Genomic DNA, 26,986 nt, shown 5'->3' with positions numbered 1-26,986 from the left:
TTAGTAGCTCTTTGCCAACATCTTGCAGAGGAATTGTTGCTCTTCCAACCTCCACATTGTAAGTGGATGACCAATATAAATCCACACCCTTAACTAGCTGTCTGCCAAAAGATCATGTGCAGCTGGCTGCTCAGTGCCCTATAGAAGTGAGACACACAATTGGAGTGTTGTGCTCTGCAGCTTAGCTGCAAAAGCTAGACCTTCATTTCCATGATTTTAACATCACCCATCTCTGCCCTTGCCTCATTTCATCTCTTGTGGAAAATCTCAATAATACCTAGGATTGACTATTCCAACATATTCCTGGCATTCCACGTCCTTATCACTTTAAAACTGAGGTTACATGGAACTCTGCTTCTCTTGTCCTTGCACCAAGTCCAGCTGATCCACTAGCTATGTGCTGACTCACCTATATAAGCTCAACATAACACATTGGCTCAATTTTAATGTTCTCACCATTTAAAAAATTTCATCCAAGGCCTAAACCCTCTTTATCTATGAATTAATCTTTAGCCTCACAACTCTCAGAGTCATATTTTACTAATTCTGGCCTTTGGCCATCTTTGATTTTGATTGCTGTGCCATTGACAGCTGTGGCTTAAGTTGCTTGGGCTCTATGCCTTTGACCAAACTTCTTCCTGCCTTTTCAATTGTTGCCATTCTGGCTTGCTATCAAATTTGGCTGCATAATGTTCCTGTCTGGCACCTTGGAGTATTTTACTGTTTTAAAGGATCTATGAAAAGGCAAGTTGTTAGTTTTGAATTTTTAAACACATTGCATATAGAATGCGTCAAGTTGGCATGATCTTTTGAATTAGGTCGAAATGTATTGCATTAACAGCGAGTCCAGCCTTGGTTGCATACTGGGGAGAATTCGACTGTGCAAATTTTAGAGGAAATTAGAATCAGGGACTCTGACATCTAGATTACTGTGTTAATCTGTGGATGTGTGAATGCTTGAATTTGCTAATAGTGCCTGTGGAATAATGACAGTATTTTGCTGATATTTTTGCCATCATTCTAAGTTGCACTAAAATTGAGGTCTCCCCACTCTGCAATCTCTATTGATTGAGCTGGATTTTAAGGTATTACATCTCAAACTAATTCAAAAGATATGGAAAGTTGATATGCACAGTGTGTAATTTGTGTTAAAAATTCAAAACTCACAACTTGCCTTTTCATAGAGCCTTTAAAATAGTAAAATTCCCAACACACTACATGGGAACATTATATAGCCAAATTTGAGTAGCAAAAATGTGGCTTGCTTATATAGAAAGACATGTTTTGGAAATAAAATGTTTTGATGATTTTAAACAGAATACCCTAGTGTACATGAAAGACATGCATATTAATTCTCTTTAAATCAACCCATTTCAGAAATTGTGCTCGATTAAAAACTATGCCATAAGCAAACTCTAAGCATTGCACTTGAAAAATACTACCTCTGATTTCTGACATTTTCTGATTTTGATACAATAAGTAAGCATATAAATGAATTACTGTTATTAATCTTAGAGTGACTGCCTCGAGACGTGCAATATTAAGCCTCATGTCAAGCATTGGCTGGGATCCATTGCTATTCCATTCAATACAGTACTTGAACAATCAAAGGTATTAGTTTTACCTACATTTGAATTATCAGAATGTACCAATTGTCAAAAAATTTTGTCATTGAGAGAGTTGCGTTTTTGTGTTTTTATGATGGCTAGGTGAATGGCACTTTCAGAATAGATACCCCACCAATGTTACTCGGATATACTTGGAAGAAAGTAGATACAGGCTCTTGTGAGCAATTTTATGAGTTTGGACTTGCAGAAAGCTCACTTCTAACAATCTTTATAACGTTGGATCCTCAGGTTTCTTGTTCAGATACTGTAAGTACTCAACTTAATTAAAATTAGTTTTCAATTGAATGTATAAAAAATTAGTTATTTAATTCCAGACAGTTAAATAGCATTTTAAGAAACTGGGAATTGGCTGGGTCATTTTTTTTTTAGCTGTGGTATTTTTCAATGAGAAGAATTTTTTTCTAAACACATATGCTTTTGCTTTAGGAAGACAACCAACCGCCTCTCTGGCAGGTTAGTAATCTGATTAGAAAATGGATATTTGATCATTTTTATCTCATTACAGTTAAAAAATAATATTTCTCTCTTCTGTTTTTCTCCAGTTGGAATCAATAGAAGATGAAGATCTGATACATATGGCATATACATTTCAAAGAGACATTAATAATCTTTACCCAAAACGAAGAGTCATTGTCAATACTATTGACACTGAATGTAGAGTTGGGATTGTTACAAGATATATCAGACCACTTTGTCCACCACAAGAACTGCTTGATATATTTCCTGAAAATTCCAAGGCAACCTTTGTATGTCACAGTGTAATTATTTGTAGGATTCATAAAGAAACAAATATAGCACAAGGAGCTTAAAAATCCTAAGTGATGCTAAATTGGAGAGCGTGGTTTTAAAAATAAATAACCTGCTCTTCACTATCCTAGCTAACCAGATCCTCTGTTCTTCCATGCCTATTAACTCCTAGAACTCCTGACCAAATATTACTTCTTCTCTGCTGTCCTGAGCACCTCCCTTAATGATGTACAGTTCTTTTAAAATTCTCTAGTCAACTAGCAGGTCTCGACTCACTGTTACTCCATGATTGAAAAGCCCCAAAACCCCAATCATGCCCTGATAGCTGATGACCAATAATCTCGGAAAATATTGAAGAGCTGACTTCTTATGGAGTGAGGTTAGCTTTATTTGCAAAATACCATAATATGCAAGAGGATCCGTTGCTATATTCCTAGTCACAACAAGTGGCAAAATTGACTTGACGACCAAACCACAGTTATATGGGCAAAGAGATAAGCAACACTTTGCCACGTGGAATGCAGATAAGATTTTTGAAGTAAGGAGGTTGAGAAGAGACCTTGGAAAATGAGAATGGGGTTGGCACCGAGACAAAGGGAAAAAGGTTATGGAATTTTCACACAAAATTCAGGGCTGTTCATCATTCTGCTGTGGATAAGCGAACACAGCCTCACTTGAAGATTCCAGGTAGCCTTTTTAAGACCAGTTAGGGTTGAGTTTGGCATTCCTTGAGATAAAAGTTTGGAACAAATTTGATCTCCCACTTCACATACTGTGACTTAATAAAGTGATGGGAGGGGAAAGGAGGAGGATAGGTTCTAATTGCAGGGGATGAACAAACAACATCTCGGTACGTGCAGGTATGTCTAATTTCAATGGAAATGCCTCATCATCACTTTACTTCTAGGTTTTACATTTCTGAAATGTAGGAAGAGGATTGGTATCATTCAACAGTGCATGATATAATTTGTGCTCATCAAGGTCCCTACTTCTGGACCAGAAGTTCTGGGTTCAAGTCCCACCTGCTATGGAAGGGTATATGAAAAATATATCTGAACAGGTTGATCAAAAAGACCCAGGAAGTTGAATCACAAGCATGAGGAGGAAAAGACTGCTGTATAATCTTCCTATGTATCTTTGAATGTGCTGCCACAAGCAATAAGGAACTGGAGGGAGTTGATGTTTGTCATCTGTGGGAAGATTTTTGACACAACAACCACTCTCTTCACATATCCTGAAGTTTGCTATCAGAATAATCCTTAAAGGCATGTCACACATTCCTTACCATGGGATGGATTTTGCAGAGGGTGTATTCCCATGCCCCAGCTAAAAGTTTGGATGGAAACCCAACCGTAATTAAGGTGACTGCTCCACACACAAAAAACACTCAGTTTGATGAGGTTCTGTTACCATCTGGACAAGAAGTCATGTATGGAGATCTGTGCGCTAATGAGAGTGACAGGCAGCTCTCTAGTTCCAACAGCGCAATGTTTAACTAGTGCCTACTTCTGGGATGCCGGATGGTCCCCTGGTGCCCTGAAGAAGAGGAGTTGATGGAGGACATGGTTAGAAGCATAGAGAATAAGAGCAGGTGTGGGCCATTCGGCCTTTTGAGTCTGCTCCACCTTTCAATCTGGCAATGGCTGATTATTAAACTCAGCACCCTGTTCCTGCTCCCCATACCTTTTGATCCTTTTAGCCCTAAGAATTGTATCTAACTCCTTCATAAAAACACCAAATATTTTGATCTTAACCACTTTCTACGGTCATGAATTTCACCGGCTCACCACTCTGGGTGAAGAAATTTCTCCACATTTCATCCTAAATGGCCAAGCCAGTATGCCTAGGCTGTGAACTGTAGTTCTGGACTCCCCAGTCTATAGGAATGTCCCCTGAATTTGCCCTGTCTAGGTCCACTAGAATTTTATAGGTTTCTATGAGATCCTCATTCACTCATCTAAACTCCAGTCCTAATTGATCTAGTCTCTCTTCATGTCAGGAATCAGTTTGGTAAACTTTCATTGCACTCCCTCCGTTGTCAGATTATCCTTCTTCAGATAAGGATGACAAAACTGTGTATAATACTCCATGTGTGGTCTCACCAAGCACCTATACAATTGTAGCTAGACATGCCTGCTCCTATACTTAAGTCCTCTTGTATGAATAACAGCATACCGTTTGCCATCTCCGCTGCCTGCTGTACCTATGTGCTTACTTTCAGCAACTAGTGGGCAAGGACGCCTCAAACTTGTTGCACCTCCCTCTTTCCCAATCTATCATCATTCAGATAACAATCTGTCTTCCTGCTTTTGGTAGCAAAGTTAATCTCGCAATTATCCACATTTTAATTATTTTTCTCATGCATTTGTCCACTCACTCAACAGTCCAAATCACACTGAAGCAACTCTGCATCTTCCTCATAGCTCACCCTCCTAATCAGTTTTATCTTGTCTGAAAACTGGGAGATATTACATTTAGATACCTCATCTAAAACATTAATATGTATTGTGAATGGCTGGGATTCAAGCATTGATCCCTGTGGTGCCTGGCTAGTTTCTGGCTGCCACTTAGAAAATGACCCATTTACTTCTTGTTAACAAAGTGTGAAGCTGGATGAACACAGCAGGTCAAGCAGCATCTCAGGAGCACAAAAGCTGACGTTTCTCTGATGAAGGGTCTAGGCCCGAAACGTCAGCTTTTGTGCTCCTGAGATGCTGCTTGGCCTACTGTGTTCATCTAGCTTCACACTTTGTTATCTTGGATTCTCCAGCATCTGCAGTTCCCATTATCTCTCATTTACTTCTTGTCTTTGTTTCCTGTCTACTAATCAGTTTTCTAACCATATCAGTACTTTAACTCTAAATCTATACCCTTTAATTTTTATGGCAATCTCTTACGTGGGAACTTGTTAGAAGCTAGAAGCCTAAGTAAACTATATCCATTGGCTCCCCATTATCAACTCTATAAGTTGCATCCTTAAACTGTTCTGTCAAGCATGATTTCCCTTTTATAAATCCATGCGGACCCTGTCTTATCCTGCTGCTACTTTTAAAATATTGTACTATTAAATCTTTTATAATGGACTCTCACATTACTCCCAATTCATGAGGTCAAACTAATATACAATTACAGAAAATGAAGTCACATGGGATATGCGTTGAGCTGGTAAGAACGGTACAGAAATGGCTTAGTCTTAGAAGACAGGGAATAGCAGTGGAGGGTGCTTTTCTGACTGGCGATCTGTGATCAGTGGTGTTCTGTCGTGGGGCTCCTATTGTTTGTAATATATATCAGTGATTTGAAGCAGAATGTAGGTGGCCTTTTTAATAAGTTTGAGGATAAGATAAAAGTTGCGGGAGCAGCTAATAGTGAGGAGGATTGACAAAGAATATGGCAGGATATAGAAAGGGAGAATTGGACAGAGAAATGGCAGATGGAATTTAATCCAGACAAAGGCAAGGTGATCCATTTTGGGAAGTCTGATGTAGAATGCAGTAAATGGCAGACCCTTAGAGGCATTAATACACAGAGAAATCTAGGTATACACATCCAGAGTTCCCTGAAAAAGGCAACACAAGTAAATTAGGGGATCAAGAGGCATACAGCATGCCTGCATTCATCAGACAGGGCATAGATTATAAAAATTGGCAAGTCATGTTGCAGCTGTATAGAACTTTAGAAAGGCCAACATTTGGAATATTGCACACAATTCAAGACACCACACTATCAGAAGGATACAGAAAAGCTTTACCTGTATGTTGCTTGGAAGGCATTAGCTATGACAAAAGATTAGACAAACCTGGTTTGTTTTAGTTTGAACATTGGAGGCTGAGCAGTGACCTGTTGAGGCTTACAAAATTCTGGGAATGGGATGAATAGCTGGAGCCTTTTTCCTAGGAAAGAAATTCAATTACTAGGTACAAGGTAAAAGGAGGAAAGTTTAATAGGGAATTTTGTTTACACATCAGGTGGTAATTGACTGGGACGTGCTGCCAGAGGATATGGTAGAAGCAGATACATCAGTAACATTTAAGAGGTATCCTGGCACATACATGAATAAGCAGGGAATAGATGGATATGGACCAAGTAAAGGCAAAATGTTATTGGTTTAGAAAAGTATCATGTGTCAATGCATGTTGGGGGGCTGAAGGGCCTGTTCAGGTACTATACTGTTCTTTGTCATCATTGCTCTTCATTTTTTAAAAAAAGCAATGTTACAAATGCTATCCTCCAATCCAAAGGAACTGTTCCAGAGTCTGTGGAATCTTGAAAGAAACCACCAATACAATAACTTTTAGGCCACTTCCTTAAGTACTTGGAGATGTATATTATTGGACTCTGGTGATTTATCAGCCTTTTGTCCCATCAACTTCCTCAACACCATTTCTCTATTCACACTGATTTCCTTAAGTTCCTCCCTCTCGGCAGGCTCTGTGTTCTCCAAAATTTTTGGAGTTTTTTTTCCCTTTATTAATGCAAAATCAAAACATGTATTTAATTGGTCTCCCATCGTTGCTCTCCATTATAACTTCCTTTTGCTTCTGAGTATATGGGATGTAAATTTGTCTTCACTAGTCTTTTTCCCTTCAAACATGTATAGAAACTTTTCTGGTCAGTTTGTATGTTCACTGCAAGCATACTCTTATACTACATTTTCCCCCTCTTATTCAGCACCCATAGTTCTTTCAGTTTTTATTCCCTAATTAACATTGTCAGCCATTGTTGGGCTAAGTTTCCCATTTACTTTTTGTGCCAGATTGGAATGAACAATTGTTTCAGTTCACCGAAGCACTCTAAATGTTTTCCATTTCCTATCTGCTGTCATCCCTTGAAGTAAAAATCTCCGATTGATCATAGCCAGCTCAAACCTGGTACCATTATCATTTCTTTTATTTAAATACATGACCCTAGCCTCAAATTCAACTGTGCCATTTGCTACCTTAGTGAAGGATTCTATCATATTATGAGCACACTCTTTTCCAAGGGGCCTCCCAAGCTAGATCGCCAATTTTTTCTTTCTCTTTACACATTCAGATAAAGATGATGGGGGTAGCATGTTTGAAAGGCTAGGGAAACAGTTAAAAGGGGTTATGACCTTGGGGAGTTACTATGAATGGCAAGAGGACTGCCAAAGGAGGTCCCATTCTATGCCTGCCCTGAAGCTCCACAGACAAAGCTTCCATGCTATTTGCTTGGCATAGGCCTCCTCCTGCTGTGGGTAAAGTATTAACAAGGGAGTGGAGGAGCAGTTAGGGCTTTATTTGCCATTAAGTATTAATTAAATCAATTACTGCATCAATTGCCCAAGTTTGCGTAGAATGCCCGGTGTTTCCACTGTCACTCATAAAATGGGTGACAGATCAGGCACCTCGGTAGGCAGGCCACATGCTGCATTTTACAATCACCCCAACACCTTCTAGCAGGGAAGCAGTGTAAAAACCCAGTCCCATGTATCTGATTCTGGTTTCTGTGATTTTTACTGCATTTATCAGATGCCACATTTCCTAAGAACTATTCATAGTTACTCTGTGTCAACCTTGCAGACGAAGAGAGCACAAATTGTTAAGGAGAAGGCAAGGATCATTGGAGAGCTGCAAGATATTGTAGAAAGTTTTCTGGCAGAGGATGATACACAACAGAGCAACAACACAACGAGTTCCCTCAGTACTGTTGATGATGATGTCAGCGTAGGGATTGTAATGAAGTCAGCCTGCTGAATGTCATAGAATATAAATTCACTGATTGGGGCTGTTAATCTGTTCCAGTGAGGGATCCCTGTGGCACAGTGATCCCAATTAAGATCTGGTGTTGACATGCAATGCCTCCCTGTATGGCATCGGGGTGGTATTAGCTCCTAGGTGGCCTAATGGAGAGGAATTCCCAATAGCTTATGCATCCAGGACTTTGGCTAATGCAGAACATAAATACGCCCAGATACATAACGAATGATTGGTGGTCATACTGGAAGTCGGGAAGTTCCACCAATACCTTTATGGATGAAAATTTGTGATAATCACAGACAACAAATTCCTACTTGGTTTAAAGAGGACAAGGAAGTGCCACTCACAGCTTCAGGTCCCATTCAATGGTGAAATAAGTGCTTACAACTATAAATTAGAATGCCATCTTGGAGACAGAGTGGCAAATGTGGATACATTGAGCCACCTTCCACCAGTTCAATAACACAGCCGTTGGGACTCTCTGACTTTGCTGTTGAGAACCGTATCCATTCCCTTAACAATGCTCTTCCCAATTACTACTACATTTTCTTTTTCTCCCTCAACTTGGCCACGGTGTCGAGGTCTGTTTGCTCATCCAATCTACAGTGTGTGCCTTTGACCAGACACTGTTGAGTTTGCATTAAAGATAAATGCTGGATTCCCATAACTACCTCACTTACTGCCATACTCTTCTGTCCCTGACCATGGACCAAATTTGACATAATTAATCTAATGGGTGTGACTCCTTCCTGAAACACAGCATCCAGGTGCCTCTCCCATTTCCTGAATTGTTGCAGTGTCTGTAGCTCAGGATCCAGCTCATTAGGTCTGAGCTGATTTTCCTGGAGCAGCAAACACTTGTTGCAGATGTATTCACTGCAAATTACACCGTGTTCTTCCTCATCAACATACTACAGAGACAGCACATTGCCTGCCTGACCATCTCTGTTCTATTTAATTAATTTCAATGTTAAGAAATTGAAAATTGCTTTTCTTAATTGTACTCTTAAGCTGTAATGATGTCTTCTGATTTAAATCAATTGATCAAACAAAAGAATCACAGAAGAAAAATCCACTTGTTTTCATGTGCTCTGACAGGTAGAAACAGGTTGAAGGAGCTCTGTGCTGCTGGTTTTTATATCACACTGCCATGATTCTTTTCACACAAGTCTGCTTTCCTCTTTATGAAGTTGCTTTTTTCACTCTGTCAAGTTTTTTGAGAAGCTGCTGACCCTGCACTGTTTTGTGCGCTTTATCAAACTGCTCGTCATGCTGTTTCAGAATCACAGGTTCCTTTCTCATGCTGTTTTGATGTTGGTGACTGTCTCTGTCCTTCCTCCCTTGCACTCTGTATGTCCACAACAAGATGTTAGTTTCTTAAATGGTGACGTGGCATGGAAGGCAGTCTCACAAGTGTTTCCCTTTTTGTTAGAGAGCCAGATAACGTTCTGGGGACCCAGGTTCAAATCCTGCCATGACAGATGACAGAATTTTGAATTCAAAATATATCTGGAATTAAGAGTCTAATGATGACTGTGAATCCATTGTCCATTGTTGGAAAAACCCATTGGTTCACTAATATTCTTGGGGGAGGAAACTGTTACCCTTACTGTCTGGCGTAGATGTGACTCTAGAGCCACACAGCAATGTGGTTGACTCTTAGCTGCCCTCTGGGCAATTAGGGATGGGCAATAAATGCTATCTAGCCAGTGACCGCCTCATACTGTGAATGAATAAAGAAAAAACAATTTTACAGATTAACCATCATCTGGCTGAAAAAATTCTTCCTCATCTTGGTTTTAAAGAGTTAACCCTTCATCCCTCTGATACATTTCTCTTTTCTCCCCCCTCTTGAATGGCTCCTTGTACCATGTTGCTGTGTTCAGTTTTCTCATCCTCCCAGCAGCCCCCACTTGGAACCAAACAGGGAGCAAGAATCTCAAACCTGTTAGACAAGCTCAAGGGCTGAGGTTCCTTCAGCGCTATCTCCTGGGTCCCTCTACCTGCCTTGCTGGTAGTCGCACCCTCCTCTCTCTGACCACTGACTGAATTTGTAATAGTTAATCTAAGGGGTGTGACTGCCTGCTAAAAAACAGCATCTAGATGACTCTCCCCCTTCCTGATGCGTCACAGTGTTTGAAGGTCAGATTCCAGCTTATCATCTCTGAGCTGTCGGTCCTCAAACAATCAACACTTGCTACAGATGTGGTCACCATGAACCACAATGGGGTCCACCATCTCTCACATCATGCAGTTATAACACATTCCCTGGCACAACATCTCTGTTTTAATTACTTAATTCTTAATTTGATTTTTAAAAATTTCATTCAGGTCTTTTAGGTCGGAGCCCGCAAATTCCTTTATTTATTTATCTTCAATCTGAAAGTACCCATACTCAAATTGGTAGCTATCACTAACCAATGAAATTATGGTTTACCTGTGATGTCACTCTTCTTCTTGTTGAACTTGGTCCCTGAACTTGGGCTTCAGTTCATCCTCTTTAAAAGAATTTACTTACTATAAGTCAAAAAAGGTAAGCAAAAATCATCTCCCCCCCCCCCCCCCCCCCCCCCCCCCCCCCCCCCCGCTGCCTAAATTCAACTATGCCTCCAAATTCCCCAAACTGTATATTCACTTAGGCTGTTTCTCACTCTGGGTGTGATCTCCTTCCTGATTGTGCAAAATTTACTTCACAACATCTTTCTTTCAGCGTCTCCACACCAAGTTTGAGGTAGTTAATCCAAAGCATCTGATAGCCTCCTGATACCATCCCTTTCTCCTGCCACTGGTCTCATTCCCCACCAGCAAGGATCAGGATTGTCTCCTCATAAGGAGTGACGAGCTGAATATCCAGCATTCTACCTCTTTACCTGCCTCTTTCAACCCTCTTAATGAGCATTTTTTTTTGCTGAAATGTGAGAAATGGAGGGATTGAAAATGATGAACATGGGTGGCACACAGCTACAGGTAGGGGCGAGGTGGTTCAGCATCCCAAGCAAGTGACTGGACAACATAGAAAACATGCTGTGTTAATAGGATGGGGGAATTGAGTGGGTGAGATTGAGTGGGGGATGCATTTACATGCAATATCAAATGTGGTAGAGCATGAATCTAGGTGAGGTAATGATGGCACTGACCCTGGCAGTGTGGGGAAAGTCTTTGACCTTGCTTTGACACTGCTAGGCAACCTCAGACCAGGCTGACAGTCTGGTATTTTGGCATCCTCTGCTGGTCGTGTGGAATTAGGACATCCCTTCTCTGTACCAGCCCATCTACCAGAGCCTCCAGTCTCTGCAAAGCAAGGGTCCAATTTTCCCTCGTTTGCCATGTCCAGAGCAAATGTTTCCAAGCGACAAGAGCTGCTCTGGAATGCCTGGAGCACCTGCCCTTTATTATACAGTGCCAGCTTGGGGTACATCAGGAGTGGCAAGAACTTTCACCTACAGCAAATGGTACAATTGGGCTAACATTGGATGAATGAGGTGCCATGGAATATGGTTCCGAATTTAAGAGGTGAGTTTGATCATGTGAGAAAACTTGCTAGACTTCACAGAGAGAAACTCTCCAAAAACTCAATGTAACTAATACTTAAGACAATTTTTGGTAAAATTCAGCCCTGTATAAATCATTTGTGAATTCACCAAACCCCTATTTAGTTACATAAAAAGGATAGAATCCCTAATGTGCAGAAAGAGGAAACCCTTCCCTTCCTACCAATTTAAAACTTTCACCTGTGTCATTGTAGCTGTACTGTTTATTCAGTTTGGAAATTATTGTTTTGCAAAATATATTAAGCTTAACAACTTATTACTTATGCTCTCTGTATTACAACAATGGATATACGGCAAAGTTTACTGCATTTATTTATTATCTAATAAGTGAATAAATTGTGAAGGAGTTTGACAGCTTCCAAATAAATGAAAAGCTGCCTTTATACTTAGAAAACAGTTCATATTTCTATTAATTATGATATTATTGACACATATATAATTGGTACCATTTCCCATTTTAGAATCTTATAGCTAGATTTGTGTCCTTGATTCCATACCTTCCAGATCACCTAGGCTTCTCAGATGCCTGCAATACTTGGCTGACATCACAGGCAAGTAGAACACCAAGGATAAATGTTATATATTTTAGAGGATGAACATGCTGATTACATTACGTAAATCTGTTCCTAGCTGTGACTTAAATTTAAGTTGTGGCCTAATGTTATGAGTTTAATAAAGTTTTTACATATAAACTTATACTCATGGTGTACTATATATGTATTTTTAATTTATTAATATTATTTGTTCTTCTGGTACAATCTATCAATTTCCAAAGTATGGGATTTTAAATGCTAATAACTTACACATGAGTAATAGTTTTGAACATATTTCCTTCAAGAATGCCATATAATAGCTTTAATTCGTTTTGTTTACATTTAGCAATTTCTTAACCTGATACTTGGAGGTAAAGAAGACCATGCAGTCCTTCTTTGTAACTACTTCTTGTACATGAAGGCAAATGCTTTTGTGCTGTTAGGAACCTCAATTCTTGAAGTAAGTAATGTAATTATAAAGATTTAGGTTTCTATTTAATTTCCAATTCATGTGACTCTTCAAGATGTGAAAGTAATTTAGGATGGAAAAAAAATGCAAAAAAAAAACAGTTTCTTTCCAAGTTTACTGTGCTGTGGTTTCTGCCCTTCCAAATAAAAAGTCAGACAGAGCAATCCACAAGCGCAACAGCTATATTGCAGCAATGTAATATTAGCCATATCTTTCTTGGGAGTAAGTCCCATCTTAGAAGGCTGCTGGTCAATCCGACTGGCAGGTAGCTTTGTGGTGCCAGCAATGCCACTCAGAGCAGTTACCCTGCTGAGACTAAACGTTGTCTCCAAAGCTGAGGAGCACAGGTAAACCCTTTTGCAATCTCAAAAGCCTTCATTAGGAAAGGAAGGATGATTAAAAGGGTGGGTAGAAGGACAGGTTATCAGAGTACAGGAAAACCAGTAGAGGTTGAATTGAATTAACAGAAATCAGCTAATTAATAGAGCAATCAAGGTGAGCATCAATTGTAATGTCAGAAAGGCCCTGGACCTGGGGTCGAGTGGTTCAGATAATGACTAGAAGAGTTTATGATGAGGATGAGATTGCTGCCTGGCATATTGCATACATTGTCGCCACTTGCGCACTTTCAATCAGGTCAAGTGCTGTCAGTCCAGAAGTACTCTGCACAGTTCCTGTGAATTGCTCCAGAAATTGCAAACAATGGTTCGTTAGCTCAAGGCTTAGCGGAGAAGAACAGGAAGGTTCTGAAGGAGTTAGTGGATGGCGTAGTGCAGATAGGGGCATCCTTTTTTGTCCAAAGCACAAGAGGAGACCACAGCATCAGACCATGCCAGGCTGGTCAAAAGTTTCTACCCGGGTCAATGTGAGGTTCATAAACTCGAGAGATGCCCAGCAATGTTGCGAGAAGGTCAATACCTTCAACACTCTATGAGAGTACATGCCACAATCTTCGGCCCTCAATGTTGTGCCGACCTGTCATACCAATCTCAAGCCCATCTAACCTACACTCTTCCATATGCTTGTCCAATGACGACTTAAATGTACCTAAAGTTGGCGAATCTACTACCATTGCAGGCAAAGCGTTCCATTCCCTTACTACTCTCTGAGTAAAGAAACTACCTCTGACATTTGTCCTATATCTTTCACCCCTCAATTTAAAGCTATGCCTCCTCGTGCTCGCCGTCACCATCCTTGGAAAAAGGCTCTCCCTATCCATCCTATCTAACCCTCTGATTATTTTATATGTTTCAATTAAGTCATCTCTCAACCTTCTTCTCTCGAATGAAAACAGCCTCAAGTCCCTCAGCTTTCCTCGTAAGACCTTCCCTCCATACCAGGCAACATCCTGGTAAATCTCCTCTGCACCCTTTCCAAAGCTTCCACATCCTTCTTATAATGCGGTGACCAGAACTGGACACAATACTCCAAGTGCGGCCGCACCAGAGTTTTGTGCAGCTTCACCATAACCTCTTGGTTCCGGAACTCGATCCCTCTATTAATGAAAGCTAAAACACTGTGTGCCTTCTTAACAGACCTGTCAACCTGGGTGGCAACTTTCAAGGATCTGTGTACTTGGACACCGAGATCTCTCTGCTCATCTACACTGCTAAGAATCTTACCATTAGCTCTGTACTTTGCCTTCCAGTTACTCCTACCAAAGTGCATCACCTCACACTTGCCTGCATTAAACTCCATTTGCCACCCCTCAGCCCAGCCCTGCAGCTTATCTATGTCTCTCTGCAACCTACAGCATCCTTCGTCACTATCCACAACTCCACCGACCTTAGTATCGTCTGCAAATTTACTAACCCATCCTTCTACGCCCTCATCCAGGTCATTTATAAAAATGACAAACAGCAGTGGACCCAACACCGACCCTTGCGGTACACCACTAATAACTGGTCTCCAGGATGAACATTTCCCATCAACTGCCACCCTCTGTCTTCTTTCAGCAAGCCAATTTCCGATCCAAACTGCTATATCTCCCACAATTGCATTCCTCTGCATTTTGTACAATAGCCTATTGTGGGGAACCTTATCGAACGCCTTGCTGAAATCCATATACACCACATCAACCGGTTTACTCTCATCTACCTGTTTGGCCACCTTCTCAAAGAACTCAGTAAGGTTTGTGAGGCACGACCTTCCCTTCACAAAACCGTGCTGACTATCCCTAATCAATTTATTCTTTTCTAGATGATTATAAATCCTATCCCTTATAACCTTTTCCAACACTTTGCCAACAACTGAGGTAAGGCTCACTGGTCTATAATTACCAGGGTTGCCTCTACTCCCCTTCTTGAACAGGGGAACCACATTTGCTATCCTCAGACATCCTTGTTGGGCCGAATGGCCCGTTTCCACATTGTAAGGATTCTATGATATAATCTTTTAGGGATTATGGCAACTATCAAATGGCAAAAACAGAGTGGCTTCAGAGCATAATTTCACTCAAAAATATCAAGCAAAATATATCTAAATTAGTATAAAGCATACTTAAAACAATGCAGGAAACTGTATTCTTATTCAAAAGGTGAAAAATCTCTGGATTAATCTGTTAAATTGTTGAGTCATCAGCATGGAAGGAGTTTAGAAGCTAGATGAGCAAATTAGACTACTACAGGAATGAGTGTCAAGTAGTCCGTGTACTTGACTTCTTTGCTCATATTTCTCATTAACACCAGTCGTTATGCTGGAAGAGCACATGGTGTAGTTGGTATAAATGCTATAGTTTATTCACGCTATCTATTTTAGTAAATGGATCCAGATGTTTGTTTTCTTTGGAAACTTATCACTAAGCAGCAGTTAGTAATATAGATGGTACTTCTTTCTGATACTTTCCAGTATTTTGGGGGCTTCCAACAAAATTGTAAACTTGCTTTCATAAGTTACTACCAAGCATGGGCTGAATTTATTGATGGGCAGAGGAATCAAAGTTTCCCATCATTATCCTTGCTTGGCCAGCTCACTGCATTGCCATTTAATGACCATTGTGCTACTAACTGATGTGAGTTAAGCTTTTTGCCTCATTGGAAAGGAAATTGCACCTCTGACAGCTGCAGGCCAATAAATAGCTGGCAGCTGTCTGGTACCAGCAGTACCACTTGAAGCCAAGTCTCTTTCTGAAAAGGCACCGAATCCCAGCAGGCAGTGCAGTTGTGTTCGCATCAGTCTAGCATTATGCCAGGCTGGGGTGGGAAAGAGGAGTAGCAGAAACTACTGGAAATGAAGGGTAATCTTGGCGGTGATCGAGGGGAGAGCTCTAATTAACAAAAAATGTTGAAAAACGAGGCATGTTCTCCTTAAGAGGTTATCTCCTTCTGAAGGCACATATAAAATTTTAATTGTGGCAAGTAGAGGCTCTTATGACCATTAAATTGACCATTTAATGATTTTAATAGGCCCACTGGTGGGTTGTCTCTCCAGCACCTCACCTTAGTCAGTGGATCTGCATTAGTTTCTAATTTTAAGGTTGTCAAGCCTACTACCCAGTCTCCAATGAAGTGGTAAAACTTAGCTCAGAGGATCCTGCATGTAGAGAGCTGGAAGTCCACAATAATCTTTAAACTGACATAAAAGATTTAATCTTGATTTAACGACTTAGCATAGTAAGGGCAATCATATGTTGCAAGCTAGCTTGAAGAAGAAACAAAACCACAGAAACTCATACAAATGATGAAGCAGGAATAATAATAAAGTGTGATAGATTATTTATTGTAACCTTACACTTTTTTGAAAACTTCACGATGTTCCATTTGAGTCATATCTCCATTTATCTTTTATCTTTCCAAGCTAACGTATCTTGGAATTACTTTTTTGACATTTCTAGTTACTTTATGTTCTTGAGATCCTTTCAAGGGATGGAAGTGTCACTGGCAAGGCAGCATTTGTTGCCCACCATTTACTGTCCTTGAACTGAGAGGTTTGATAGGCTATTTCACACAGCAGTTAAGAGTCAACTGAGGTAGAGTGGAGCTGGAATCCCACTTACCCTGGATCAGGCAAGAGTTGCCAATATTCCTTCCCTAAAGGGCACGAGTAAACAAGATGGATCTTATGACAATTAACGGTAGCTTCATAGCCACCACGACTGAGGCTAACTTTCTACTGCAAATGTAATTAATTGCATTTAATTTCCACCAACTACCATAGTGGAATAAGCCTAGCCTCTAGATTACCAGTCCAGTTATATTATCACTCCTCAACTGTCCCATATTACAATTTTACCATTTTATTATGTACTGTAATGTTTCTGTGCTCTTATTACTTCAATCCAATCTGTCTTCAGGATGACAAATAAAGGTTTGTTTAGAATTGAGAATATATTACATAGAATCAATGACATTTACATGATCAGTAATCACACAATATTTGTCAGGGATAATTTCAGTAAACTGTTATTCCAAATTGGACGAAAAACATTCTATTTCAATGTGAATTAGAAAAGTCAAAGAATGTGTGGTTGGAAGTTCTACTCACTTCTACATAATTCCAAGAACAAGTTCCCCTAGGTAGAATCTATTTATGTGAGTCCTGAAGGTTGTGGCCATTCTATTCGACTGTCAACAAATAATAGATGAAGAATTTCAGCCAACTTATCAATGTTCCTGTTTTTTACTTTCATATTATAAATGTTGATATTGCCTTTTCTTTAGGTTATACTTCAGTTATTCAAAAGGTATTCTGATGTATCACCTCATAACTTCTATTTTAAAGGGAGTGACAGCGTATGTGATTACTCAAGAAAAAACGGCCACCATGATATGGAATCCAGAAACTGGAGAGTGTTATGACCAGTACAATGCTTTTTGTCCACTTCAAAGTGCTGATTGTTTGATCAATAAAGAAAATGTGAGTATTCTTGAACATTAAAGCACATTTGTCTCAAATAAATCATTAAACAGGCTATTATACACTTTATATGCCAAACACAGTTTTTGATTAATCTGACCTAACAGCAGAAACATTCAGACTGTGAAAAGAAAATATCCATCTCTTTCTGTACCCTTCTGTGTGGAGATGTTTTGACATGTGAATGTGTGGTATCATCGGTTGAGACAGTGCCAACCCTCTTGGATATATGGCGTAAATTGCCAACTGGATACAAGGTGTATAGATCTCTGTAGCATAGCCTTGTTGATGAAACATGTAGAGTCATGGATGTGTGAGATGGTCCAGTCCTGCATTTCCCACTTATTAGGAACTGAGCCACTGTAGGCAAACCTGGGAGTGCATGTGGGGGCCTAAAAAAGCTGTGGAGAGGCAGGTTGAAAGTAAGGGGCCTCTTCACAATGCTCTCTGGTGGATCCACAGCCTATTTGATAGTGACACCAAAGCTGCATGCTGGTTTGAAGACTGAGGTAGTCACAGCGCAGCTGTACATGGCACTAGCTGTGCTGGACATCAGTGGATGACTTATTTAAATAGATGAACATTCGTACATTCATAATACAAACTGTGTTAAACCCGTTATATGGATTTTTTTAAGGTCTAATTTAGAGAATGCATGTGATTAGCCATATTGGAAACTTGGTAAAACAATTCAGTTTATGTTACGTCCTGTGGAGTACTGGGACTAGGGAAAGCACAGATATTACATAAAAGTGGGCACTTGCAGCAGGATATCCAATCCTGAGAACAATTAATTGTAAGTGGGTAATACTAACTATGAAAAGATAAAAGGAAAGATATCAGGGGCTGAATTTTAGATATCAGAGGAGCAGATGCTGCTTGGCCCGCTGTAGTCATCCAGCTCCACACTGTGTTATCTCAGATTCTCCAGGATTAGCCGCTTCTACTATCTCAGAGGCTGAATTTTACATTGTTTTGGCAAAGTGCCAGCTTTGTCAAGTTTCATGGAGGGTATTTGTCCATGAGGCCTGATGGTTTTCTTGTTGCATCTCATCAAACTCATTCATTATATACCCAATTCTATTGGCAATCTATCATCCAATTCTAGCTCCTCTCTATCACTCACCATATAAAGGACAACTCACCCTGGAATGGGCTGAAATCCTGGCACTGAAACCATCTGTAAAATATTGTTGTGCACTCAGGTTGGCACTGTCAGTCTGGAGCTGCCATGCATTGTTCCTGATTACTGCCCTGGATGTGATTAGCAAAGGAAAATTGACACCCCAGTTTGTGAGCACTGATCAAAAATTCCTGGTGAACGGAATGGCGTAGAAGTGCTATGCATATTTCCCCTAGGACAGAGGGTGATGGGCATTGCTTTTTGGACTGGAGGCCTGTGACTGACAGTGTGCTACAAGGATCAGTGCTGGATCCACTACTTTTTGTCATTTATATAAGTGATTTGGATGTGAGTATAGGAGACATGGTTAGTAAGTTTGCAAATAACACCAAAAAAGGTGGTGAAGGGGACACTGAAGAAGATTATCTCAAAGTACAATGGGTCCTTGATCAGAAGGGCCAATTGGCCAAGGAATGGCAGACAGAATTTAATTTAGATAATTGTGAGGTGTTGCATTTTGATAATACAAACCAGGGCAGGACTTGTACAGTTATTGATAGGGCCATGGGGAGTATTGCCTAACAAAGTGATCGAGGGGTGCAGGTGCAAAGTTCCCTAAGCTCTGAAGAAGGGCCTAGGCCTGAAGTGTCAGCTCTCCTGCTCCTCTGATGCTGCTTGGCCTGCTGTGTTCATTCAACTCTACACCTTGTTATCACAGGTAGACAGATTGATGAAGAAGGCATTTGACATGCTTGCCTTCATTGATCAGTGCATAGAATGTAGGAATTGGGATGTCATGTTGCAGCTGTACAGGACATTGGTGGGTCACTTTTAGAATACTGCATACAAACCTGGTTAGTTTTCTATAAGAAGGAAGTTGTTAAACTTGAGAGGGTGCAGAAAAGATTTACAAGGGTGTTAACAGCATTGGTGGTTTGAGTTATAGGGAGAGGCTGAATAGTCTGAGGCTTTTTTCCCTGGAGTGTCAGAGCCCAATGGGTGACCTTATAGATGTTTATTAAAATCCTGAGGGCCAATGAAAGGGTATACAGACAAGGTCTTTTCCCAGGATGGGAGAGTCTAAAACTAGAGGACATAGGTTTAAGGTGAGAGTGGAAAGATTTAAAAGGGACCTAAAGGGAAGCTTTTTCATGCAGAAGGTGGTGCGTGTATGGAATGAGTTGCCAGAAGATGTTTTGGAGGTTGGTTTAATTACAACATTTAAAAGACATCTGGATGGGTATATGAATAGAAAGGGTTTAGAAGGATATGAGCCAAATGCTGGCAAATGGGACTAGGTCAGATTAGGAATGGTAACTTTGGACAAGTTGGATTGAAGAGTCTATTTCTGTGCTGCATCATTCCATGACTCTATGACTAGCAGTGGAGGTCACAACATCAGACCATGCCAGCCTGGTTCATATTGCAGTCTAGATGAGCTTTGGAGGCTATCCTTGACTTACTATGCCAGGCCCCACTGATCGAAGGCTACATTTTTTGACTTGACTGAAGAATACTGCCAATTATGACAAGCTTCATGGCTTTTTGTCTGCACTTAAGGGCCTATCAATACAGCAGGACTGTGAGCCTGGTATCTTTGGCTGAGGTACCATGTACTAAAAGGCAAGACAAGGCAGGGAAGGAGTTCAGAAAAGATTTACAAAGATGTTGCCAAGTTTGGAGGGTGTGAGCTATAGGGAGAGGCTGATTAGGCTAGGGCTATTTTCCCTGGAGCATCAAAGGCTGAGGGCTGACCTTTTCGAGGTTTATAAAACCATGATGGGTACAGATAGGATGAAATATTTGTGGGAGGTTCCTCAAGTAGGACTGGAACAAGAAAGGTTCCATTTAACACCAAAAAGAGACAGGCATATCTTAGATCTATCCTGATACCCTGAAATACCTTATTTTTGGAGAAAATGAGATGAATTGAGGGAGATATTGTTCAAAATTAGACCAATTTCAGTCAGGTTAAGGAGAGTGGTGATAGATGGGCACCTTGTCACAGAAAAAGCAGAGAGCCTTCAGAACATCCTAATGGAGATGGATGTGCAGAAGGATTGTTTGTCCATGGTGATGAGGAGGTGGCTGCAGCCCGGAAACTGGAAGTTGTGGAACGACATAAAGTATGCAACAGCATCTTTATTGTTTAGGTCCTGAGAAACTGGCACAGGTGAAAGCAGAAATCCAGCATGTTAAAAAAAATCGTCTCATTGAATCAAGTCAAAGTAACTAGAGTTCTCCAGTTGTCTTCATGCCGAAGCATGATGATACAACCAGATTCTTCATAGATCACATAAGGGTCAATGTCGTACTTAAGGTGATTTCTGGTCAATTCCTGGAAAATTGTATTGACAGAGTTTGCAGTGCCAGATTTCAAACTAAAATAAATTTGTTGAAGGAACTGGCAGGTTCTTTTAATGTCGTCAGCTAAAGGAATATCGGCTTTTATTGTACCAGATGGTCTTTTCCAATACCAAGAGGTGCCATTTGAGCTAAAAGAAATGTTCCAGTCACTTTCCAGGAACAGATTAATCAAATGGTAGCCTGTGTTCCTTATTATTTAGTTTATTTTGATAATATTCTGATACACAATAACAGTTGAAAATATAACTAGGAATGATTAGAAGCTCAACTTAGAAAATTGTAATTTCAGCCAAGTTAGCAAGCAGCCTTGCTTAAAGTGAGTTTGTAAAAGCATAGATACCTGACCTAAAATATATAGTTAAGCAATGACAAATGCTACCAAGAACAGCACAAGTACAAGCTGTAATGGAATTTGATGACCCTAAAACTAAATGAGAAATCAAGGATTTGTTGGAAGGATGGAATTAGTTTATATTGCAAATGTTACCAAATCTTAGCACTACAGCTGCACTAATGATGGATTTAATACCCATAAAAGCCAAGTTACAGAGGTCAGGAGTGGGCTGGCATCCTTAGAGATTTTTTAAAAAATCATTTTGTGGAATGTGGGTGTACCTGGCTGGCCAGCATTTATTACCCATCCCTCATTGCTCTTGAGAAAGTGGTGGTGAGCTGCCTGCTTGAACCACTGTAGCCCACCTGCTGTGGGTTGACCCACAATGCTACTAAGGAGGGAATTCCAGGATTTTGCTCCAGTGATAGTGAAAGAACAGCGATATTTTTCCAAATCAGGGTGGTGATTGGTTTGAAGGGGAGCTTGAAGGTACTGGTGTTCCCATATATCTGCTGCTCTTGTCCTTCTAAATGGTCGAAACTACCTGACGTTTAAGTTGAAATTAATCTTGACCAATTAACCAATGTTGGCTCCTCCTACTTTCATTAAATACTTCTACATAGCAAGAAGATAAGTCAGACATAGATAGAATCCCTACTTTGCAGAGAGAAGCTATTTGGCCAATTATGTCTGCGCTGACCCTCTGAAGGACATCCCTTCCAGGCCCACCAACCCTATTCCTTTAGCCCCATATTTACTATGGCTAATCCACCTAGCCAGTACATGTTTAGACCATAGGAGGAAACCAGAGCACCCAGTGTAAACCCATGGAGACATAAGGAAAACATACAAGCTCTACACAGACTGTGATCCAAAGCTGGAAATGAACCCAGGCCCCTGGTGCTGTGAGACAGCAGTGCTAACCACTGTATCACCACACCACCCAATGGAATTTTTTTCCAAAAAGCTAAATTGATACCAAAAGAGATATTCCATGTTGGAAAAATAAACCATGAGACTGCTCCTGGCTCTTAAACATTTTGATGTTTAAGTTTATCACATCCATAGGGAATCACACGTATATACCGATCATAACCTATTATCCTATATGAAAGAATTCAAGTCAGAATCTCACTAGTGATCATAGAATAGAATCCCTACAATGTGGAAACAGGTGCTTTAGCCCAACAAGCCCACACCATGCCTTAGAGCATCCCACCCAGACCCAATCCTCACAACTTACCTCAACACTATGGGCAATTAAGCATGGCCAATCCACCCAACTTGCACATCTTTGGACTGTGGGAGGAAACCAGAGCATCTGGAGGAAACCCACGTGGACATGGGGAGAATATGCAAACTCCATACAGACAGTTGCCTGAAGGTAGAATTAAACCCAGGTCCTTGGTGCGGTGAGGTAGCAGTGCTAAACACTGAACAACTGTGACACCCCCATGATGTCAAGCATGCAACTTTATTTGAATTATTTAAGTACCAAGAAGAAATCTAAGGCAGTCACCGTCGTCTACAAGACCTGTCTCTACCAGAGTCCTGTCTCATTCGAGAGAGATGACAAGTGCAACCAAGAACAGCATTAGTACAAGCTGTCATGGAAGTGATGCCCCTAAAACTAAATGAGAAATCAAAGATTTGTTGGAAGTTTGGAATTAGTTTGCATTGCAAATTTTACCAAATCTTAGCATCACAGCTGGTCTAATGGCGGATTTGATACCAATAAAAACCAAGTTACAGAGGTCAGGAGAGTGCTGGCATCCTTAGAGAATTTTTCAAAAATTCTTTTTGTGGGATGTCGGTATAACTGGCTGGCCAGCATTTATTGCCCATCCATCATCGCCCTTGAGAAGGTGGTGGTGAGCTGCCTGCTTGAACCACTGTAGCCCATCTGCTGTGGGTTGCCCCACAATGCTACTAAGGAGGGAATTCCAGGATTTTGATTGAGCGACAGAGAAGGAGCAGTGATATATTTCCAAGTCAGGGTGGTGATTTGCTTGAAGGGGAGTTTGATGGTAGTGGTGTTCCCATACATCTGCTGGTCTTGTCCTTCTAGATGGTTGAAATTAAGTTGACATTAAAGCTGAAATTAACATTGACCAATTGATCAATGTTGGTTCCTCCTACTTTCTGATGAGGGATGTCTGAATGAATGAATAAGTGAATGATTTATTGTCATTTATAGCTTGAAGAAACAGTAAAAATTGTTTTGCTGCCACCATCCAGTGCCATTTTGAATGACAATAAGAATAAAAAGAAACTACTTAAATTAGAGTTCATATTTTGTTCAAATTGACATCTCAAGCACAGCTTCAGGGCTTCTGCAAAGTTGATACAAGATGTTCTGGATCTCAAGTGGTCCTGTTCTGGGAACAGCAACGATGGCGCCATTGCCCCAGGAGACCCCTGCTCTGTGGCCGCCCCTGCCTCACCAACACCACCAAGAGTCCAAGGCTCCTGGCCCACTGCTGCCAGGAGTCCCTGCTCCAGACGCTGCCACCTCCTAGAATCTAGGCTCTGTGCCTATTGCTGCCAGGAATCCAGACTCTGGACACAGCCACTGCCACCAGGAGTCCACACTACAGGTGTCACTCTACTGACACCGGTCCAGCATTGTAGATGAAGAAGAAAGGAAGAATACAAAGGAAAAAGTCTAATATTACATTGAAAAAATGATGCTGCCAGCTTGGAGTGGATGGGCTCTGATGAGCCCAAACCTATCTACCGTGCTGGCATTATCTTGGATAACAGTGGTGGTTTAATTTTTGGGTCACTAGTCTCAGGTGATGTGAGAGATTAAGAAGTTGGGACCTTCATAGAAACCATAGCCAACATGGGAATTGAATCCGTATTGTTATCAAACCAGCCATCAAACCAAATGAGCTCACCAATCCCTACAGCCAAGGTAATGATATGGTGAAGATGAGAATAGGTGTCTAACTATGTCTTAGTTTTTTTAAAAAGATCTGTCCTTGTGTACACATTGGGATGTATTGCAATCAAAAATAGAATTTCATTTATTCAAAGTTTGGAGGTTACGATACATTCATATTTAATTATTTTTGCGAGCTTGAGTTTGAAAGATTGTGCATACCTTGATATTTCTTTAAGAGGCCGATGAAAGCACAGCGGAATATCTTTCAAATAAGATATTTGTTGAAAGCCACATACATTGTGTTATGACTAGTCTCAGGAGAAGATGCCCAATTTGTTATGATGCTGGACAGGACATCTCCAAATTGTTACACACCTGAGTGAGGAAGAAGGAACTGGCTCCCTTCTTTACTCAACCTTTCTCTTGCTTTGGTTGGACACAATAGGTTTAGCACAAGGAATACCTTCTTTCGTGGATATCTTACTCATTTTCAGTTATTTATATAAGAATATAAGAACCAGGAGCTCGAGTAGGCCATTTGGCCCTTCGAGCCTGCCTCACTAGTCAATAAGATCATGGTTGATCTTTTCATGGACATAGTTCCACTTACCCACTTCTCACCATAACCCTTAATTCCTTTACTATTCTAAACTTTATCTTAGCTTTAAAAACTTTCAATGAGTAAGTTTCAACTACTTTACTGGGCAGGAAATTCCACAGATTCATGACCTTTTGGGTGAAGAGAGTCCTCTTCAATTCAGTCCTAAATCTGCTTCTCCTAATTTTGAGGCTATGCCCTCTTGTTCTAGTTTCACCTGCCAGTGGAAACAACCTCCTTGCTTCTACCTTATCTATTCCTCTTTTATTTTTATATGTTTCTATTAGATCCTCCCTCATTTTTCTAAATTCCAGTGATAATTGCTGTCTTTGAAGCCTCTTCTCATAAGCCAACCCTCTCAACTCTGGAATCAACCTAGTGAATCTCTTCTGCACCCCATCTAGCATTAGCACATCCTTTCCTAAGTAAGGAGACCAAAACTGCATGTAGTACTCCAGGTATGGCCTCCAGAACCCCATAAAGCTGCAAAATAACCTCCCTATGTTTTAAACTCAATCTTTCCAGCAATGAAGCACAAAATTCCATTTACCTTCTTATTTACCAATTTTACCTGCAAACCAACCTTCTGCAATTCATACACAAGGACACCTAGGTCCCTCTGTACAGCAGCATGCTGTAACTCTTTGCTTCCTGTTAGTTAACCAATCCTCAATCCATATTACTACATTGCCTGTAACACCGTGAATATTACAAAAGGCAGCAGCCTTTTGTACGGCACTTTGTCCAATGCCTTTTGGAAACCCAGATACATGACATCTACTGGGTCCCTGTTGTCCACTGCGCTCGTAATGTTTTCATAGAATTCCAGAAAATTAGTCAAACATGAACTGCCTTTCATGAACCTATACTGCATCTGCCCAATGGGACAATTTCTATCTACATGTCTTGCTATTTCTTCCTTGATGATAGATTTGAGCATTTTCCCCACTGCAGAAATTAAGTTAACCAGCCTATAGTTCCCCATCTTTTATCTACCTCCTTTTGTGAACAGTGGTGTCAGATTGTCTGTTTTTGAATTTCCTGGAACTGCCCCAGGGTCCAGCAAATTTTGGAACATTACCATTAATGCATTTGTTATTACTCCCACTATCTCTTTTTGTACCCTGGGATGCATTCCATCAGGACCAGTCTACCTTTAGTTCCATTAGCTTGCCCAACACAACCTCTTTTGTGATAATATTCGTATCTAGGTCTTCACCTACCTTAGTCTCTTTGTCACCGGAAAGTTACTTGTGTCGCTGTGAAAACCAACACAAAATACCTGTTTAGTGCCCCAGCTATTCCTGTTATCAAATCCCCCTTCTCGTCCGCTAAAGGACCAAAGTTTATGTTTGCCACTCTTTTTTTCATTTTATACATGTATAGAAACTTTGGTTATATGTCTTTGTATTCTGAACTAGTTTAGTCTCATAATCTATCTTACTTTTTTTATAGCCTTTTTTCTGGCATTTTTTAAAGTTGTCCCAATCTTCTAGTTTCCCACTAGTCTTTGCCAATTTGTATGCCTTCTCGTTCAATTTGATAGCCTCCCTTATTTCCTTAGACATCCTTGGATGATTACCCCTCTTCCTACAGTTCTTCCTTTTCACTGGTATATACCTTTGTTGAGCACTATGAAAAATTGCTTTGAAAGCCCTCTACTGTTCCTCAACTGTCCCACCATAGAGTCTTTGCTTTCAGTCTACATTAGCCAACGCCTCCCCCATCCTACTGTAGTATCCTTTGTTTAAGCACAAGGCCCTGGTGTTGGATTGTATCTTCTCACTTTCCATCTATATTATAAATTCAACCATACTTTGATCACTCTTTCCAAGAGGATCCCTAACTATGAGATCATTAATTATCACTGTTTCATTACACTGGACCAGAACTAGGATAGCTTCCTCCTTCAGTGGTTCCATTACACATCGTTGAAGAAAGCTATCATGGATACGTTCAATGAACTCCTCCTCAAGGCTGCCTTGGCTGGCATGGTTCAACCAACTGACATGTAGATGACAATCCCCCATGATAATTGCCATACGTTTTTACAGGCATTAGTTATTTCTCAACTAATTGTCCATCTCAATGTGATGTTATTATTTGGTGACCTATATGCTACGCCTGTCAGTGACTTTTTCTTCTCAGAATTTCTAATTTTCACCCAAATGTATT

General features: G+C 40.5%; 1 protein-coding gene across 1 annotated transcript in view; it reads left to right on the top strand.

The window, feature by feature from the left end:
• Nucleotides 1-26,986, top strand: part of LOC125462049 (protein CC2D2B-like) — an 88,171-nt gene that overhangs the window by 43,887 nt on the left and 17,298 nt on the right. Inside the window, exons 6-12 of the mRNA XM_059652934.1 lie at nt 1,516-1,611; nt 1,710-1,874; nt 2,055-2,081; nt 2,171-2,374; nt 12,108-12,197; nt 12,526-12,639; nt 17,368-17,502. Coding sequence (XP_059508917.1) covers nt 1,516-1,611; nt 1,710-1,874; nt 2,055-2,081; nt 2,171-2,374; nt 12,108-12,197; nt 12,526-12,639; nt 17,368-17,502 — 831 coding nt within the window. The remainder of the gene's footprint in view (nt 1-1,515; nt 1,612-1,709; nt 1,875-2,054; nt 2,082-2,170; nt 2,375-12,107; nt 12,198-12,525; nt 12,640-17,367; nt 17,503-26,986) is intronic.

This window comes from Stegostoma tigrinum, chromosome 20 (genome assembly GCF_030684315.1).
Source record: "Stegostoma tigrinum isolate sSteTig4 chromosome 20, sSteTig4.hap1, whole genome shotgun sequence".
In the NCBI taxonomy this organism is placed as follows: domain Eukaryota; kingdom Metazoa; phylum Chordata; class Chondrichthyes; order Orectolobiformes; family Stegostomatidae; genus Stegostoma; species Stegostoma tigrinum.
The sequence above is the reverse complement of the archived record's forward strand: the minus strand, read 5'-3'. Positions and strand labels throughout refer to the sequence as shown.